The 21,354-nt window shown below is 32.0% G+C and overlaps 1 protein-coding gene across 1 annotated transcript in view; it reads right to left on the bottom strand.

The window, feature by feature from the left end:
• The window catches only part of LOC144967593 (transmembrane protein 134-like), a 27,553-nt gene continuing 6,199 nt past the window's right edge, over window positions 1–21,354 (bottom strand). The window contains exons 4-7 of the mRNA XM_078905057.1: window positions 21,001–21,077; window positions 20,516–20,560; window positions 19,664–19,717; window positions 1–14,949 (exon numbers count right to left, since the gene is read on the bottom strand). Coding sequence (XP_078761183.1) covers window positions 14,870–14,949; window positions 19,664–19,717; window positions 20,516–20,560; window positions 21,001–21,077 — 256 coding nt within the window. The 3' untranslated portion in view covers window positions 1–14,869. The remainder of the gene's footprint in view (window positions 14,950–19,663; window positions 19,718–20,515; window positions 20,561–21,000; window positions 21,078–21,354) is intronic.

Raw genomic sequence — 21,354 nt, forward strand, 5'->3', positions numbered from 1 at the left:
TATCATTTGTAATGTTTTAATAATATCAATAATGAAAACAAGTTCAGTTTTTTTTGTATTTTTTTTTTTGTCTCTCAATATTTGTACAGGCAAATGTGTGAGTAAAATTATAAGGCATTAATAAATAAAAACCAACAACAGACCGTGTAGCTCATAAAAAAGAACTATGTAAGTGTTGAGCGCCGTTGATGTGTTTGTAAACGTCTACATTAATCTCTAGGAGATGAGAAAAAAAAAATAGTAATAAAAATAAATACAAGTACATTTGTGGCCCATCGTATCAACACCGTATTATTTCGGGGTGAACGAAATGAGAAAAAAAAGCAAAAAAAACCCCCCAAAACAACCCAAAAACTGATTTTAAAGTTAAAATGACCATAAACGTAAAATTTTAGCTTTTGTTTTACCAATTGCAATAAAAATAAATAGAATCTTAATTAAAACCAAATTTCATATTTTTATTTAGAGATGCAGAGACATTCAACAGAGCGCTAAACACGATTCAGAAAGCTGACACATTATATTTAATGTTAGTTTGTTTCATGACACATTTGTGAATTTTGCAGTGATGGGCCTATATGGCCTTTGGCAAAAATGTCACCTGAAGTTTTTTGGGTTTTTTTTTTTTGTATTTCGTCAACCCGACATGACACTGTTTTGAGATAGTGGGCCACATTTGGTGAGCCATCCCACATTACAAAACGTTGTGACAAAGTTACTACTAGTCGCCGGCCATTTTTTACTAACTATATTGGACCTCTTTTACATTCTTTTTTTTTTTTTTAAGTTTAAAAGATTTAACAGGAAATACTGACATCGAAACAGCACAAGGCAAAGCAGAAAGATAAATCTAAAATCAAAAATAAAAAATCCGAAAATAGTCCTAGTTGAGGTAGGCTGATTTTTGGGGATGTTTTTATTCTTGTAAATTTCTATCTGCTTTGGCACTGTTTCATACAAGCCCTTTCAAATAATGTTTCTTGACGTAAAAGAGTGAAGATAAAAGTTTTGAAAATGTATGGGATAGCTCACTAGTCCTTAATTGCGTTCATTTAATTTCAAGGGTCATTAGCAATAACATGAATAACATTTTATGTGAGACAATTAATATGACAGTAGGCTACACAAAGTCATGAGACCTAATTTGACACAATTGAGTCACTGTGCAAGTTGAATGATAAATAAACTACACACTGGTATGCGGTAAAAAGGTCATATTATTTTCTATGATTATACTGGTAGTAGATCAATAAATCTACAATATAAACATGACAATAAAAACAAGCATGTAAAAAAACAAAAAACAAACGTTGTTAATTGTTAAATTTAATTGATTAAATTGTAAACGATTCATTAAGTAATATATTTCAAAATAAACCAAAAACATCGTGAATTTCAATCCCCCCACCCCCTTTTTAAAAAATAGAATTGAAGACCACGAATTCTACTGACTCTCAGAAAAATGACCACAGAACTGGATAAAGAAGACCTAATATGTTATAGTTTAATCAGAAATAGACATGTAGTTATCTTTATAAGCGTCACAAACACGTGGGACAGTGGCAGCTATGAGGATTTAAAAAAAAATTACTTTCCTTTAATTCATTTCCCCTTTTTTAGGCACGAATTGCACACAAGTGTTATAAAATGATTCACCTCCCCCCCCCCCTTTTTTTTTTTCAAAACATGCTACAATCTAGTATTTACGAAATACTTTTGTGTAAAAAAAAATTCTTAACTTTTATTAATATATGATTAAACAAATTGCATTTGTCTTCCTTGCGAATTCTACCAATAAGAAAGTAGAGAAACAAAATTGGTCAAGTACAAGCCACTACTTTATAGACAATAAACATAGTAGGAATATCAGCAATTGACAGCCAAAGTCGTGCAACGACAACAATAAGACGAACAAGGAGCACAAACCTAGACAAAGGAAAAAAAAAAAAAACCTCTATAAAAAGATGACAATGTATATCACACAATAATATTTCTTAGAAAACGACTTCAAATCATTCAATATTCTTAGAAAACGAAACTGTGACTCTTTTAGTCCAAATTGTACCATGTGAAATTGAACAGTTCTTCGGCAGAAGGGCGATAACTCAAAAATACATGAATAGTAGCATTTCTTACACAGAGACACCTCCCCCCTCCCCATCTCCCCGACCCGCTATAGAATGAATAAAGTTGACTCTACCCTAGCTATGGTCTCTGCAAATCCAAGACAGCTCCTTCCAGAGCATGATCAGACATTGTATAGAAAAAGGCAAACAGATCTGTGGATTGTATCCCTGCCATTTGGACCGAGTACTATTTAGTGATGGATACCCAGTAGTCCCAAACTAGCTATCTAAATGATGCAATTATCCTTTGACTGGGGTTTTAACAAGGAAGAAAAGTTTGAGGTTTTTTTGTTTTTTGTTTTTAGGGGTTTTGCGGTGCTTGCAACACAGTAAGGTCATATCAGCGCCAGTACAAAGGAAGAAAATGGGATGTACTTTATTTGGAAACTTTCAGAATTTGACATAGACAAAACGTTATGCACCCTTTTTTATAGATCCGTTTTGGACACCGTTATTACTTTTTGTATTACAGCATGGTGTGGAAATGCTAGTATTTGTGACATTAAGAAAACTGATCGGATAATTAATAAAGCCAGGAGTTATACTCACCCAATTTCCAATGTGGAAGAACTGTTCAAGAGATTTTGTCTAAGTAAAATGGATAAAGTTATGAAGGATGGCGATCACCCCCTTCACGAATATATTAAGTTCTCCATGAGGAGCCGTCGCCTTATATCTATAAAAACAAAGACAACACGTCACCTTAATTCATTTTTGCCACATGGTGTTTGAATTTTTAATGCGCAACTGTGATTTAAATTAAATACTATCTTTTAAATATACACACACAAGTTCAGACTATCAAATTAATATATAAAGTGTTGCTATTGGTTCTTGGTTGTATATTTTTACATTTTTGTGCATTTGCATATATTATATATGTATACCTTGTCGCCATAGATTCTCAACTTTGTGTTTACACATTTTCATGCATTTCACGTCTGTAAACGAATTTCCATTTTTTTTTTTTTGATGAATAAAGTATATATTATTATATTATTATTATAGTAAAAAGTTCTAGAATTACAATTAAAGCATCTAAGAAATGGTTAGACAAAGGGTAATTGGTTCAAATAGGAAACTGATGTAGGTTCCTAGAGCACACAATCAAAGTACTTAGTTTGAGATCACCTTAAAGTCTCATCCATACACAAGCACAGGTCCCCACTAAGAGGAATGCACTCAAATGTTTACAAATCATATAGAATATGTAAACAAAACATAATACAGTACATAAGAGAGATGATTTACAAAGAAAAAAATATCATCTCCCAAAACTAACTATACATTTAACTGTTTCCCTCTCAGCAAGGGTATCCGGCCAGGACCAGGACAAAACCAAGAAATCTCATTCCAAGACAAAGACAGAAAGCATGTTGGAAAACAGGGGGATAGAGACACAGTAAGTGCCTCTCTGCTCGCTATGGGAGGTGAGGAAAGCTTAATGTAAAAAAACTGGTTCCTATTTCACTGGAAGTGTAAAAGCACTCTTTGGGAGGACTGGATACAAACCTTGTGTAAATAATCTTCTGGTTTCAGAGCGATGGCATATTATTACCTAGTCTAAATATAATATGCTGGTGGTCAATAAAGATCATCCATCCTCGCTCTTTTATGTCATGTAATTTTTAGAATGAAAACTAAATCTAAACTATGATAAGATAGCATTGTCTTCTACAGAAAAACGTACACTAAAATTTGACTCTTTCCCCCTCACGGAATGGCTTCAGCCACGGAAAGGGCAAAACCAAGTTGTCTCATTCAAGAACAAGGATAGAAGGCTGCAAGACAGCATATCAGGGGAACATCCAGCCCCCCCCCCCCCCCCTTTACTCAAATATTAGCATTGTACAAACATAAAGAAAAATATCAATAGAGTGAAGACTCTCCCAACTTTTAACATCCTGTCTATGCAAATTGAAAACCCAAACCTATTTAAAAAGTGTTTTTTCCCCCTCCAAATATTTGAACCTCATGACAAATAATAATAATAATAATAATAATAATACTAATAATAATGATAATGATAATAATAATAATAATAATAATAATAATAATAATAATAATAATAATATTAATAATAATATAATTATTATCAACAAGAATAATACATTACAATGTCCCACTTTACATAAAGAACTGTGGAAGACAAAATAACTAAAACAGACAGGTATACAAATTTTATAAAGTTTCAAAAATGCATCACAGTAAAATCCATTCAGCTACAAAAAAAAAAAAAAAGCTCATTCAGATTCATATACAGTTGACCTTGAACTCAACTCAATAAGGTCAATGGAACGGGACCAGCCCGATACATTAAAATCAAACCAACAAAACAATGAAATAAAGCATTGAAAACAATCGATCGAAAACTCAAATTAAAAACATCACCGAGCTGGGCTATTGGGGGAATGTGTTTGTCACTGATTCTGTCCCTTTGTTGTGTCTGACACAGTGAACACCAACGAGAGTAAAACTCAAATGTAAACATTATTTCTGTGGGCTTATTGATTTCTGACGATGAACAAAACTCACAAAATGACATATTTCATTAAAACAAAAAGCCACAACTCTGAAATACCAGTTCACTGAGTGTGGGTCCCAGGGTTGCAGATCCAGGAGTAAAAAATTTACTAAACTATTATGTCGATCCCCATCTGAACACTGAACTCCAGTAAAAAGACACGTTTTTTAATGTTTTCTGTTAACCAGGTGGTTTTTTAAAAAATACTGAATTCCATACCAATGAAAAATCTGCAGCCCTGTAGGTCCTTGTATAAATTTATCATTTGGTCACTGATCAAGGGAGTGAATTAGCTAGCAAATGCATTCTCTCAATAACAAAGGCTGTGTACCTCATTAATAAAAAAACCCAAAACCCTGAGGTTTTGCTGCATTCAAATCAATAGAATGTTTTCAAAATCCCAGAAATGTATTTCTAGTTTAATTTGAAGTCTTTAAAATAATTAGTTGCGTAAGTCATGAAAAAAAAGAATCAATTAAAAGTGGATTAAACCAATGTGTACTGATTTGCAGGTCTGATAACCAAAAATGTTATGGGTTCATTGATGCAATGGAAAAATTTTCAACACAACTCCAAATAATTTCCTTCACAACAATGTTAAATCAAGCCCATTATTTCATTCAGTAACCAGACCTGCCAATATATGCACCTTGGATTTAACCCTTTACACGCAGGAATTAATCAAACTCTAACAGTTCATGATATCTTAACTCTTTCGTCACAAAGCACATGAAAATGATACAACTTTTGCCTCAATGACTCGAACCGCCCAAATCAGATAATTGCTCTCTTATAGTCTTATAAACATTAATTTATACTGCTTACTCTGAAATAATATATTTTAAAAAAATTTCGCCAGAAAACTGGTCCTTTAAAGTATCGATAGATTAATACATTTATCAATCAATACTTAAAGGATAAGCTTTTTGGCCAAAATTTTAAAAATGTGGTTTTTCAGAGCAAGGCAGTAAACTGATTTGAATATTTAACAAAAATAAATATAAAAGCTTTTAAAATTTGAAAACATTATAACTGAACATTTAGAGATCAAAACCCTTCTTCAGCCAACAATAAAATTGTTTTTATAATCGTAAAATTATTTGTTGCCAGCTTACAAATTGTGGTTTTGAATCCAAAACGGTCTGTGTTCATTATTTTTTTTTTTAAGCTTATATATTCATTTTTTTCCATTCTTTTTACAATCCACAGTTTCTATCAGCTTAGTATAGCTTATTATTTACTTTGACTTTAATCCTTTATAACACTTATAGAGAACACTACAATTTATAATAAATTCAAACTCCGCCAATTTTGGGCCGAGAAGCGTACAAATAACTACGCTAATTAGTATTAAAAAAAATAAAAAAATTAGTAAAGTGTGAGTAATTTAAGTTCAATAAAAAATGGAATGTTACATATTTATAAAACAAACTAAAATAACTGTTTGTTTTTGCTTTTAAGGGTTTTACAATAACACATCAAACTCAAATAAAAAACAAACATAAAAACAAAAAAAAAAGAAACACAGATAAAATTTGTAGACGGTGCATGAGATGAATAAAACAAAGGCGTCTCATTAAATAAAAATTCAAATTACAATTACAAGAAATGTACAAAAATGAATGAATAGCAGCTTTTAAAAAAAACTACTAAACATGTGACGTTTAAGGTTGAAGACCCTTCTTCACCCTATCACAAAAACAGTTAAATATCAATACATCTTGTTAAGTTCTTGACAAAAACAAGGGTTTTGAGCCCGAAACATTTCATTTTTAGTATTTAGTTCTTTTTTTTTTTAAAGCTGTTTTTTTTTCTTTTGTACACGACTTTTTACAGTCCACAGCTTCGAGCTGGGAGCTTAGTATTCATGTAAAGTCATGATTACATACAATTGATTACAATGGAGATGAAGATGAGGTAGCCACCGAAACATCTTGGTTACTTTAAAATGGACTCGATGCTCTCTCAAGACAAATTTCGGATACAAATGGAATTTTACTTTATCATTTATCCGACATATCGTTGTAGTCAGAATCTCATATAAAAATCCAATTAATTGCAATTGGGATTCTGGTTTAATTCAAATTCAGTGAATTAAAAACTTCCAACGTTACTTGAGGTGACATTCATTGTTTAAAATGTTTGTTTTTTTTTAAAAAAGATGATCTATAAATACAGATGATGGAATATACAATTCAGCTCCAATGAAGGAATAATATGTATGGAAAACATAATAAAAAACAAAAAACAAACAAAAACCTCAGAAAATGACAAGAAGCAAGGTGAAAACAAGCATTCTTTCCTTGAGCAAATACAAATAAACCCCTTCCAATTTTAATGAATTTTAATTCAAATAAAATCTAAATAAGAGTGGGTTGTAATAGGTTTCATCTCAAAATGACTCTGATATGTAAAACAGATTTTTTCTTAAAGACAAGTCCAATTCAAGATGTTTCTAAACAGGATACAAATCTTATCTGTATTGTTCATAGCTGATATGAATAAATCATGATAAACTGTCATTCAACTTTCAACTAAGTATTAAAAAAAAAAAAAAAGAACAACAAAACATACATGCAGTCCAGTTTGCATTCACGACTTCAAATATCAAATGACCTAAATACTGATACTTTTTCCTACCCAGCAAAGGACTTCTAATTAAAAAATATTTAGGTCCATCTATAAGGTAAAGTTTGCCTTCCATGCTGCCACACCCCTCCCCATCCCTTAAACCAATATGCAATGCATATTTTTCCACTCCTTGACATCAATCAACAGCCATAGTTAAAGGCCGTAGACAAATAATAAAAGAAAACAACTAATTAATCCAGACCATAGATCTATACCAAAATGAGATGAGCAATAAATAGACTTTGGTTTTCACAATTGAAAATCATAGATTTCATTTTTAAGATTGCTGGGTAAAAGTTTTGACATGAAGTTCCTTATTTCCTTAAATAAAATGTTTTTTTATTATTGGTTGTGTTCTTGTGTGCATCCTGTATTGACGTCAAAGGAAGCCTTCAAATTAAAAACAAACCAAAATATTCCTTGCACAATAAAAGTGGTCTAAATCGGTTATTGTCAATTCACTCAAAATCGCTATGCGCAGACCTGTGAGTGGCAGCCAACAAAATTGAAAATTTTTAATGAAATGTATTGCAACCAAGTTTTGATTTAATATGCTTATATTAAATGCAAAATGATGACGATGATGATGATAATTAAAGGTGTAAAAAAATTGTGGTGATATTGTCAGAAATTTTACTAGTCTTCTACTATTTTGATTGCCAGAACATATTCATTGAATTTGGATATGTACTGGACTATCTGTATGCAATTGTAGATAAAATCAAAAGACATGATCATGTAAAACATTGACTCAACAGACACAGATAATTCATTCACATTCATTATAAGGTTTTGATATTAAAAAAAATAAAAAAATTGCAAGAATAAGGTTTTGTTAAAAATTCAAAACTTGAAAAAATCTCATCTTTGTTTGTTTTGTTTTTAAGGGTTTTCCGGTGCTAGCGACACATATAGGTCATATCAACACCAGTAAAAAGAAGAAAATGGAATAGTCAAAATATTCTAGATTTACAATCAAAACACCCAAGAAAAAATAAAACAAAGGGACATTGGTTCAAATAGGGAACAGATGTAGATTCCAAGAGCATACCATCAATGTACTTAGTTTGGGATCACCTTAAAATCTCAACCTGAAACTAGCACAGCATCCCACTAAGAGGAACACACACAAATGTTTACAGAATAAATAACTGACAATACATAACAGAGATATAATTTATTAGGAAAAAAATATGATCTCCCAAAACTATACGTTTGACTGTTTCCCTCCCAGTCAAGGACTTCAGCCAGGGCTGGGACAAAACTAAGTAATCCAATTCCAAGACAAAGACAGAAAGCAACTCGGAAAACAGATATAAGGGGATAGAAGACAGCGTGACCTCCTGTCCACCATGGGAGGTCAAAGGACCCCACCCAGAATCTCATCTTTATCAATATAATATTTGTTTTACATTGACGTCAAATCTCATAGATCGTTGTATTATTATTATTAATTAATGAGACTATATCTTCAACAACATTTATCAATGTGTAAAATAAAAAACTTGAAAAACATGTAAAACTGAAATCATCACCAACCTAAAAATTCATCCTTGAAAAAAAAAGATGTGTACCAATAGCCTCTAAATGGTCTGGTGTCCAGATGATTTAGATGCTGAAAATTGAAGTTATCGTTATAGTCTAGTTCCTCATGTTAAGTGTTGCTTTTGGTCAGGGACCCTTTGTAAAGCGCTTTGAACACGTTTAGTGGATATTGTGCTATATAAAAAGCTGAAGTCTTTTTTTTTTTCATGAAATAGTCAAAAATATGAAAAATGTCGTCCTTCGGAGCCACTAGGCCCATGGACCTGGAGTTTATCGTGTTTAGAAGTTTCTTTGTTGCTTGAGAACAAAATTATTCTCTTTTTATTATTTAAAACCAATCTGACAAATTTGACAGTAAGCTTCGGGTTTTACAGAGAATAATATCCACTAACTGTGCTCAAAGCACTTTACATGGTGTCCCAAGTTAACAGCAACCTTTAACATGCAGGATGAAACAAAACGCCTGTGGCGTTAATACAATATTTGTTTTTTTCGACAGAGATAATGTTGCTACTGTCAAGGAACTCATTTTACACATGAGTACTGTGAGAAAATGTGAGTAAAAAGCCTTCTCCAAGGGCTCAACTTTGCATTGCCCAGAGCAGGACTCAAATTAGGCGAGTGTCATACGTCATCAGCATCTGATAACAGCAAGTAGACTTGATCAAAATGAATTCAGCAAAACCCAAATTATAAAAACTTACATTGTTGGTAATTTCGTAAACACAAGTTAATATTCTCACACATGTTCAGAATTGATAAGATAAACAATCAGGAATCTCAATATTTATCACTGTGTTGGTGTAATGTATTATGACTTCCATCAATAGAATGAAAGGTGACACCCAAATGTTTAAACAAATCAAAACTAAGCCAATCCCTATCATTGTACAATTAGATTTTTTTTAAAAACAAAACGCAAATATCACCAATATACATAGAATGTGTTTCTGAAATTAACGAATTGGAGCACCCGGTGAAAACCAAAACTGGTATACCAAGCAGTGTGCATTGTTATTCAAGGATATGGTTTCGTGTGAAATGTGTTAAAATATGACTTATCAGCTGCAACAAAAAAAAACCAAACATGGTAGTATCAAAAGATTTTTATCATTTGAATACAAAACAATTTAGGAATTAATATCGTTTTTACCGTATCATTTTTTAACCCTCCGTCTCCTGCATTAGATAAAGTGAAGTAAAGATAATTACCCAGGATTACAAAAGCATCATATCATTGAAATATTATACCTCAAGGACACATTTATCTATAAATAAACATGGCTGCAAGAATGGTTAGGTAAAAAAAAGCCTGAAATATGTTAACAAATTCGCATGCCTGAAACTTATTATTCTGAAAAATTTCAGAAAGCCAAATCCTGTTCATCCGTAATTTTATAGTTTTATCATTATTATTTTTTTTTTTTTGCTTTTTTTTTTCAAACTGGGCGAAGGATATGGAAATTGGTAAAAAGCCAGAAAAAAATTCAAATCTATTTCAAAAAGCCTGAAATCCAGCATTGATGAATAAAATGAATTTTTCAAAACTTCCCATGCCTTAAATGAATCAATGTATCATGTTTTACTCCAACTGTAACAAATTTGATTGTAGAAACCATTTCAAAGCTACCCAATTTGGTTACCCTTGGTTTGTAAACTTTAGATATTAAAGAATGAACGATACCACAAAACAATTTAAAATAAGTTATGCATGCCATTTAACTCAGGATGAGAGTATTCGATATCTCATTTTAAAATCTCATGAAAAATTACTTTTAATATACTAGGTAGCTTTTTAAATTATTCCAATATTCCATTACAAATGTATAAATATCATGTTGATAGATAGCACAACCATCTGCACCTTTTGCTTTGAAGACATTATCATAATTATTCATTCTTACGAATTCATAACAACAACAACAAAAAATAACTACACATGAAATGAATTTATGGATTATAATCCACTACAAAATCAATGTAGAAAATTATACACAAATAAATGCTTTTACTACTGAAGACGATGGATTCTAAGATTTACCATAACAATTTAAATTCTATGACAATACTTCATTTGGCTACACCTTCATGGTAAAAGCACACAAACAAGTTTTGTCATAGGAATGTTTGCGATTAAAAAGATACAGCATCAAAATGATAATTTAAGGATGATAATTGAGTAAAGAAGAGCAATTAGTTTTTTTTTTACCTGCTGTATTTGTTTTTATTTTTGGTTCAAAGATTGAGTTGATTAATGTAGAGAAGGCTTGACTGTTTCTGATGACAAAATATAAGTAAATTACAGTCCACTCCGGATAATCGCAACTCGGTTAATTGCAACTTTCGGTTAATCGCAACATTTCCCAAGAAACGGAATTAATTCTATATAAAAGTCACTGGTTAATTGAAACAAACTTCGGTTAATCACAACAAATTTTCGACCTCTAAAGGAGGCAAATTCAAGGAATCAATCAAACAAAATCTCATGATTAGATTTCAAAATGGGTTAAATCATGACGAGTTGAAGAATCGAGAGTGGGTGGGGTTTAATGCTACCGTTGTATGTCACCACTATATTACAGACAAAAGAGGGCAGGGCATTGCAGTTCGGGTTTGTGCGGTCGTCTGTGACCATTAGATAATATGAGGCGAGTGGGCTGGGCTTGGTTTAGACAACAGGTAGACGATAACAGTTGTGATAATGGACTGAGCGATGATATCCTTTGTTTTGTGATTGACAACTGTGTATTGTGATCAACGGGTTTGGTTAGAGCTTATTGTCTCTCATCACGGCTAATCTCTTGGATTCTTACAGATGTCGAGAAAAAGAAGTGAAAGTGAATCCAATCTTAAGATTTCTTGCCTCAAAGCTGTTTTTGCTTGTCAAAATCTATACAGGGTTGACATATTTTTTTTATTCCAATCAAATTGCTCAGTTTGTGGTGGACTAAGAACAATGTTTACAACAACTGGTCTGAGTTTACCATATTTGTGTAAAATGTTGCAATAGTGGACAGAAAACTCAACTTCGGTTAATCGCAACATTTTCGCTGATCCCAAGGTGTTGTGATTATCCGGAGTGGACTGTACTTTCAAAAATTAAATTATTGCACAATGAGTTTTGTGAGTTGTTTTGTGAAAACAATAATTATAAAAAATAAAGACATTTTGGTTGTAATGACAAATTTTTGGTTGAAACAAAATGGGGGGAAAATAAGCTAGATGGAATCATTTTTTAAAAATAAAACAAAATAATAATGATGACCAAAATATAGTTTTAAAAAACAAATCTCACACAATGAGACAAAAAACCTGATGCGAGACTTATGTTGTCTTAGATAGAAAATAAAAACACAAAAAATAATGAATGGTAACCTTGTGTTTATGCTGTAGGCAAATGTAAATCAGCAATTTAATCAACTTTGCCATCTTTTTGTTAAATGCTCATGACACTAAAAAGAAGTGACAAAATCTTCACTAAAACATCTATAAAATATCCAAGTCATCATTGTTTAAAACTAAGCAGAGCGAGGCAATTGAATAAGGCAATGTGATGTAACTGCTAAGTCCATATCTATTCTATTCTTTCTGCATTTTCATTATTTTTCTTGAGTAAGATTATCAGGTAGCAAATTTGTCAATTCAAGAAAATTGGTGATTCTTAATGACAATTTATATTAGAAAGATAAAATCAATGATGTGTAATTTAGGAATACCAAAACTAAGGAACTACAAAACCATAGAATCTAATCGTACATGGGGCGCCGTGACGTGCCTGGTGGATGAGTGCCTCCTTTGTCTGTGAAATCATTTGTTTTGACGAATTAAAAATTTCTGGTATAAGATTCTTCACTTTTAAGTGCTCGTTTTAAAAAACGATTGACAATGATAGAGATAGATTGATAAATAGATAGGTGGATAAACAGAGAGAGAAAGAGAGAGAGAGAGAGAGAGAGAGAGAGAGAGAGAGAGAGAGAGAGAGAGAGAGAGAGAGAGAGAGAGAGAGGAGACAACAGTATGCTGGCTATGCCTGTACATCTGTTTTTTTCTTACTCTCCAGCTTGACACTTAGACAAAATCCACAGTACCATTCAAAATTCTTAATGTGTATAAAAAAAAGTTGGTGTCCTATTGAATAAGGTTGTCAGTGTTAACACGTACAGGGGTGTCAATCATAAGATCAAACTTTATTTTCATTTATTAAATGGAAAATCTGAATTAATTCATGATTTCTATTGGCAATTGCTTAAAATAACGTTTGAACCTGGTTTTAACAAAAACATGTCGCCGTGTTGTAAACTACGACAGCAGGTTGAAAAAGGATGTTTATCAAAAGATGATTCTCATGGATTCATTTTTGCCCATGTCTTTCTTATTTTTAAAAAAGACGTAAAATAAAAGTAGGTGAAAAAAAAACAACCCCCAACAAAACATAAAAGTAGTGGTTCTAACAAAAATTTATGCCTCTTTGTCGATAACCACTAAAGCAGGTTTAAGGTTCCCCACTCAGGAGTGGATGCCCACTTGTATTCATTCATATCATCTATAATGAGAACAAATACTGTGGTCTATAGAATCTTCAAAATTAAAGTAACAGACTAAAAAGGAGGAGGAAGAAGAAGAAGAAGAAGAAGAAGAAGAAGAAGAAGAAGAAGAAGAAGAAGAAGAAGAAGAAGAAGAAGAAGAAGACCAACAAAAAAAAAGTAGGTTAAAAAGAAGGAAACATAAAGCAGTTTAAGATAGGAGGAGAATGTATTCATAATATCTATAAGAAGAAAAATGTAGATAGAATCTAAATTAAAGTAACAGACAAAAAGAGGAGAAGAAGAAGAAGAAGAAGAAGAAGAAGAAGAAGAAGAAGAAGAAAAGAAGAAGAAGAGAAGAAGAAGAAGAAGAAGAAGAAGAAGAAGAAGAAGAAGAAGAAGAAGAAGAAGAAGAAGAAGAAGAAGAAGAAGAAGAAGAAGAAGAAGAAGAAGAAGAAGAAGAAGAAGAAGAAGAAGAAGAAGAAGAAGAAGAAGAAGAAGAAAAAACAACTTCTCGTGCAGCGATGATGTGTCACAAAACAGTTATCATAACATAAGTGACCACCCTTAGAAAAAATGACTCCACTATAACAAAGAAAGTATTGGACTGGAACCCTCAAGGCAGAAGATCAAGGGGAAGGCCACGGGGAACATGAAGATGAGTTAAAGAAGCTGATATACAGAGAAGTGATATAAAAACGTTATCTAGTTCAAGATAGAGAGGAATGGAAACTTGTTTATGTGGCCTAAACTTGACCCAGGGTGAAAAAGGCAATGATGATGATGAACATAAGTGACAGTCGACCATTAAGGCAGCCCTAACTCTACTTTGGAATTAGTGGACAATAGTTTGTAAATCGTGGGCTGGGGATTAACTGGTTCTATCTCCATATTTCTTCAAATTAAGAAAAATTGATTTTGATTTTTTTTGTTTGTTAATAACTACATATAAAATTGAGCCACTCTTTTTTGAGCTAATAGCCTGATAATAAAATACTTGTCAGAACAAGCCGTTCAAAATCTGATTGCTATGCATGTGATGTCTCAAGATATTACAAAAGTAGAGATAAAAAGTTAATTCTCAGCCCAGGGAAATGTTGATTGCAGTTTTAAATATTTATTCACATTCTCATCTAATTTTAAATTGCAAGAATTTCCTTCCCAAAAATGGAAGGACGTGACCCCAAGCAACCAATCAAATTTGCGTATAAGTAAAATAAAGTGACATTATAAAAAGATGGCATCATATTATTATTATCATTATAATTGATACACACAAATATCACAAAAAAAAGTGAATCAACACTTATTGACAGTGTAAAAGACAGTTTGAGCATAACAGTCCAGTCCATAGGAATCAGTAAAGTTTTGCGTAATCTTGTAAAATGAAAAAAAGAATATTGTTTGAAGTTATAAGTTAATGCAAACTTAATTCCACACAATATTTTGATGCTTCAAAATTGGTAAGCATTGATAAACGTGTTGTCCCAAAGGAAGAATTCTTGTGAAGGGTTTTTTTTTTATCGTAAAACTGGAAGATTTTCAAAATGATAGCCTGGCCGTCCCAATGCTGCACAGTAAATGTAGATAAAATGGTAACCTGGAAAAAAAAAATGTAGATCAAGTAAATATAGAGATGATTTGTAATCCATGTAAATACAAAGGAGGGGAAGGGGGGTCTGGATAGCTCAGTGGGTAAAGCACTCGCTTCACATACAACTTAATGGCTATATCATTTGCATTATCTTAAAAATAAACATGCAAAATGGAGCATAATTTCATTTCATTGTATTCATATTTTATGTTAATGTTTGTGAGGCTGCGGAGGAAAGTTTACAGCGAAAATATGTATTCTTGAAAAGAATATAGGCATTAAATAATCCCAACTATTGGGTAATGTTTGTGGTGTAATGGTAACACATTTGACTCATTCATATTCAGGAGATCTGATGTTCAATCCCAACTCGAGGCAGGCTGATTTTTTTGGGGATTATTTTCTTATATTTTTCTTTCTGTTCTGTTAAGCACTGATTCATACATTCTTTTTTTCAATTGATCTTACACCAGTGCCTTCTTCCAAATTTTTATCTTATGCTAACTTCCAAAATGTTATCTTACACCAGTGCCCACTTCCAAATAAACCAGTGCCTTCTTCCAAATTTTTATCTTAGTGCTAACTTCCAAAATTTTATCTTACACCAGTGCCTACTTCTAAATTTTTATCTAACACTAATGCCTACTTCCAAATTTTTATCTTATACATATTAATAATAGTAGTAATAATAATAATAATAATAATAATAATAATAATAATAATAATAATAATAATAATAATAATAATAATAATAATAATAATAATAATAATAATAATAAGCATATTTGAGCCAAGGTCAAAAGGTGCCAATTTTTTTTTCTCAAAATAAAAGTGACATAATAGTCCATTCATGTTTCTATATGTGTAGCAAAAACCCTGTATTTCATGAATCAAAGGCCCTTTTTTAAGGTCTAACGCAGCATAATATCGTCAACAATGCCTATAGGTTGCTGGTGTCACTTGTGACCGGTGACACCAAAATGAGACAAAAAACTCAATAACCAAATGATTTTTGTTGAGTATCAAACTTTTTTTAGTAAGTTATAGACAAAAAGACACAATCAACAACAATCATAGTACAATAACATTACCAACTATTGGAGAAAATGTTGTTTTTTGGTGTCATCGGTCACAAGCAACATAGAATGCAAATATATTATTTCATAAAAATGTTTGTACATTAACAACAACAACAATATTGCATATGCTTATTACCAGCAATGTTTAGAAACTTTTGGAATAAAATGTTGGGAAATGATGTGACCAAAGCATATCTTATTTAGCGACATTGTGTCACTTGTGACATTAGACCGATGACACCATTACTTATGTCACAAGCAATACCAAATTGCAATTTCGACAATATATCATTAATTTCGCTCAAACCAGTGTAATAACTACAGTTAAATATGGAATTTAGTAATATTTCAGAAACCAAAGACTTCAAAAATAGAAATATAGAGCATCTGAATGTGACTTGTGACATACGACCGGTGACACCATTACTTATGTCACAAGCAACACCAAATCACACTTTCGTCCATAATATATCATTATTTTCAGTCAAAAAAGCACAATAACATACTCTAAAATGATATTCAAAAATATTTTAAGAAACTAAATACTTTCAAATTGGAAATATACTTAGAAATTAATAATAGCATTGTTGCTATTACTTTGGTCAAAATCGGCACTAGAACGCAATTTTGCCTCAATAAATCATGAACAGCAACTGAACACATGTAATATAGCCTGTTAATGTTATTCAATGACATATCAAGCTTTGAAGAACATGAAAACAGAAATACATTAGAAACTTCAAACTTAAGTGTCACCTGTGACATTTTAACCAATGACACCAATGGTCACAAAAAGTACCAGAAGTCACACAAACAATAGATAAATATCAGCCATGGTAATGAATTCATGTAACCATACGGTAACATCCGCCCTACTGCTCAAATCTGCTAGTTTGTAGTAATTAAGTGTGTTAATAAATCAAATCAAATTTCTTGACAACCCTTCTTTTATCTGGATTCGTCAAAAGCTTGAGTTTTGTCTTTTTCTTGATTGATACAACCCTGAAACATAAAAAACTAGAATTACAAGGAAATAATTAATTGTGTCAAAATCAGTCTCAGATTAGATGTCATAATATCATATTTGTAAATAGAATAACAACTGAAAACATAATTTTTTGGTGGCACTTTGTAATATCCAATATCAAGTGTTGCTTGTGACAATGTAAAATAGCGATGACACCAAAGTTCAACTTACCTTTTCTGCCTGGAGCCACGCTGGAAAGGCAAATGAAAGTGCTGCACTTCAAAGACTGGTAAGAAGGGTGGATCAAAATTGCGAATCGCCATTTAACGAAACAAACTTCCATGTGTTCACGCAAGCCGTGTTGCTTGTGACAAATGACACCAAATCCAATAAACCTCAATATCGGCAAAACGGTATACATTTACTCCAAGATTTGAGTTCAGATAGTAAATCGATGCTTTTTCCTCATAATAAAACATTTTATAAACATTAAACATGAGCTTTAAAGTTTCGTGTCGAGTCTTAGTATTGTGCTGTGTTTGATGACACCAAAGGTCACAAGCAACACCAACTTTTTAAGAACTCTATATGAAACTTAATCAGATATGTAATATACTGCAATTGCGTTTAAAAGTAAATTTTGACTTTATACTATTAGTCAAATTTCAATCACGTGAGCTAAAACATCACATTTAATTTCTACACGATTTCTAAAAAGGTGATGCGTTGACCTCGTTTTACGCACATGCCAAACAGCATTCAAATTTCACTTTCAAGTTGTTTATTTCATATTCTGTTGAACAGAGCATGTTGAGCTATCTCATTTTATCTCTTCTTCATATTATCAATTGATTACAAGCATTAACCCAATGAAAACAGCCCATAATTAAGTAAAAATAAAATTTTCTTAACACTGGTATCAGGCGGGCACCTTTTGACCTTGGCTCATTTATATAGCGCCTTTCGTCGAAACCTCAAAGCGCTTTTAAAAAAAACAAAAAAAAAACAAAAACAAAAACAAAAAAAACCCAATTCAACCAAAGTAACAAAACAATTAAGAGCATAAAAGGGCATCAATGCATCATCAATATAAATGTCACATACAATACATTTAAAATTCAATTAAGTAAATATTTCCTGAAAAGATATGTTTTCAGGGCTTTTTTGAAAATGTCTATTGAGCTCGAGAATCTCACAGATTGAGGGAGATTATTCCAAATCGTCGGTCCGAATTTCATAAGAGACCTATCACCAAAATACTTAAGTTTAGTTTTAGGAGATGCTAACAATATTGAATCGTGGGATCTAAGATTTCTCAGAGGTACGTATGGTTGGAGTAAGTGTTGAATATAAAGAGGGATAGAAGACTCAAATACACCAAAGCAGATAAGGGCTATTTTATATTCAATTCTAGCCCGGACTGGCAGCCAGTGGAGGATTCGAAGCATGTCCTTTGTATCATCATAATGAGATTTTCCCAGGACTAACCTAGCCGCACAATTCTGTTCTCTCTGGAGCTTGTTTATTTTGTTATTAGGGACACCAGCGAGCAGTGAATTGCAGTAGTCAAGACGTGACAAGACCAATGCAGAGACAATTATCTTCAAGGTGTTGAAAGGTAAAAACGACCTCATCTGTGATATTCTACAGAGCTCAAAGTACATACTTTTCACATTATTGTTTATATGCTGATCCACAGACAAAGAACTATCCAGAATGACACCTAAATTTTTAGCCTTTCAGAAATAGAAATATCAGAATCAGATATAGTTAGAGTAGGATTTGAAAATTGGAAAGACTTTTGCTGAGTTCCTATCAAAACAACTTCAGTTTTGTCTTCATTCAACAATAGCTTATTTGAAAGCATCCAACTTTTGATGGAGTCACAACAATTTTCTAAATGACAGACAAGAGAGGAGAGATCATGAGGAGAAGCAGATTTATATAGCTGCGTGTCGTCAGCATATATGTGGTAATTAACAGAATGGGAGCGTATTACACTGCCTAATGGTAAAGTATAAAGGGTATAAAGGATAGGACCTATAACCGAACCTTTCGGGACGCTATATTCCATATAGACATCGTTAGAAACTTTGCCATTTACACTCACTGCCTGTGATCTATTGGTGAGATATGATTTAAACCACGAAAGAGTAGTACCAGAGATGTCAAAATCAGAATAAAGCCTATCACATGCCTATCATATGCTCCTATTTTCAAACTTTTTACTTTCATATTTCAAAATAAATATGCTCGAAGAGAAAAAGTAAGTTGTAATAAAGTCGAATGTAAGCTTCATTTAGATTACTAAAGGCAAATGAGGTGGATGTTTCAATCTTCTGTTTTTATCAACAACAAAGAAAAGTGATGAATTAGAGATAAAATCATCCAATGAATGAGAGATGATCCATATTTCATTTTAATGTAATCATTTAATAACATTGTGTTTTCTAAATTCCTTACACAAGAAAAAAATCTTTATTATTTAGAACTCATATTCCAGATGCTCTACTTGTCTAAAATATGTAAATGGCAAAATTTGACATGTGATTCTTTTAAACTCCACTAAATTTTTTTAAAAACTTGTGTAACTTGGCAGTAATGTTAGAATTTATGATCACTTTTACTGATAAGCTAAATTTGAATTTAACAAGAAAAAAAGTTTTAAATGTACCTCCAGGGATGATACACAGAAAGCCGATGAGGCCGATGATAAGACAGTGATAACCTGAAAAGAGTGGAAAGGGAGGGGGGAAGAGATTATATCATGAAAACTAGTAATAAAGAACAATTATTTCAAAACCTTGTTGTCTTCATTAAAAAATAAAATAAAAAAGGAAACACAATTTATATCAATGCAATGCTTAGGACGATAATGTTAGTATATTCTTTTTTTCTTTTTTTTTAAGAGGAATTACACCAGATAAGAAGGAAAGATAAGCATTTAAAAAATAGACTTTATTTGTACTTTTTCCTACTAATTTTAATATGTTTAATCGCTTTATAAGGTCATTGTTATATTCTGAAATTTTAAAGAGATAAACATTATCATTTCACAAGAATTATTACATGGTAAAAATTTACAGAACAAATTTTTCTTTTAAATAAAAAAATTGAGCTCTTATATTGCGCAATATCCACTAAACGTGCTCAAAGCGATTTACAAAGGGTCCCTAGCCAACAATATTTAACATGTAGGACGAGACATAACAACCTTTTAGATGATACAATAATTTTTTTCTGACAGAGACAATGCTGTCAACAGCCAGGTACTCATTTTATGCCTGAGTTTGGTGAGAGAATGTGAGTTAAGAGACTTTTTGAAGGACTTAACGATGCGCTGCTCAGAGCAGTACTCGATCCTAGGACCTTCAGATTCAAAGGCAAGTGTCATATCACTAGATCACATAGCCGCACAGACCATCCGTTCTATTCCAATTCAATGAACATTGTGTGTTCTATTTGGATATCTGATTTTATTTCATTACACAACTTTATGGAAATTGAATAAAGAAAGCACAGTTACCTCTTTGTGGTGTGATCGCAATTACAATGCTTGTGATAAGGAGTGCTGAAAATAAAACAAAAAAATGACGATGGTGACAATAATAATAATAATAATAATAATAATAATAATAATAATAATAATAATAATAATAATAATAATAATAATAACAACAATATCTGCTTGTGTTTGTTTATTTGTGTGAGAGAGAGTGGGAAAGAGAGAGAGAGAGAGAGAGAGAGAGAGAGAGAGAGAGAGAGAGAGAGAGAGAGAGAGAGAGAGATACAGAGAGAGCAAGAGAGAGAGAATGTGTGTCTGTGTGTTTGTGTGTGTGAGTGTTTAGAAATTTTAAGAAGTTTGTGAAACTTATAAAGTTACATACAATTACAAAATACAGTATTTTGTTACAAAACCTTTAAATAGTTAGAAGCTTCTTTTTCTTCTAATTCTACCGTTAACATTAACACATTAAAACTAAAACGTATTCCATATAAATGGACACTTACCTAAACCAAGAAGCGACAGCAAACCTGATGCCAGGACTATCCTCCAGTTTTCAAGAACTTTGGGATGTCTAATCCAACTGAGGTGGACACAAAAATACAGAAAGGAGGAAGGTTAAAGAATTTTCATAAAACAAATTTTTAAAAAATTACAATTGACACAATCAGACGTTGACTTTTAATCATGTAACAATTGACATTTAAGGAGTTGACTTCTCACAGGACATAATGCAGACTTGCCTACTATTACGAAAAAGTCATAGAATTACGAAATTCTGGTTCCAATCTCAGAACTTCATGAGCATCTTTAAGTCATCAAAACTTATATAAAATAAAAGTTGGTGCCAAACTAAGGAT

Source organism: Berghia stephanieae, chromosome 3 (genome assembly GCF_034508935.2).
Source record: "Berghia stephanieae isolate SIO BIC M18660-M18661 chromosome 3, UCSD_Bste_1.3, whole genome shotgun sequence".
NCBI lineage: Eukaryota > Metazoa > Mollusca > Gastropoda > Nudibranchia > Aeolidiidae > Berghia > Berghia stephanieae.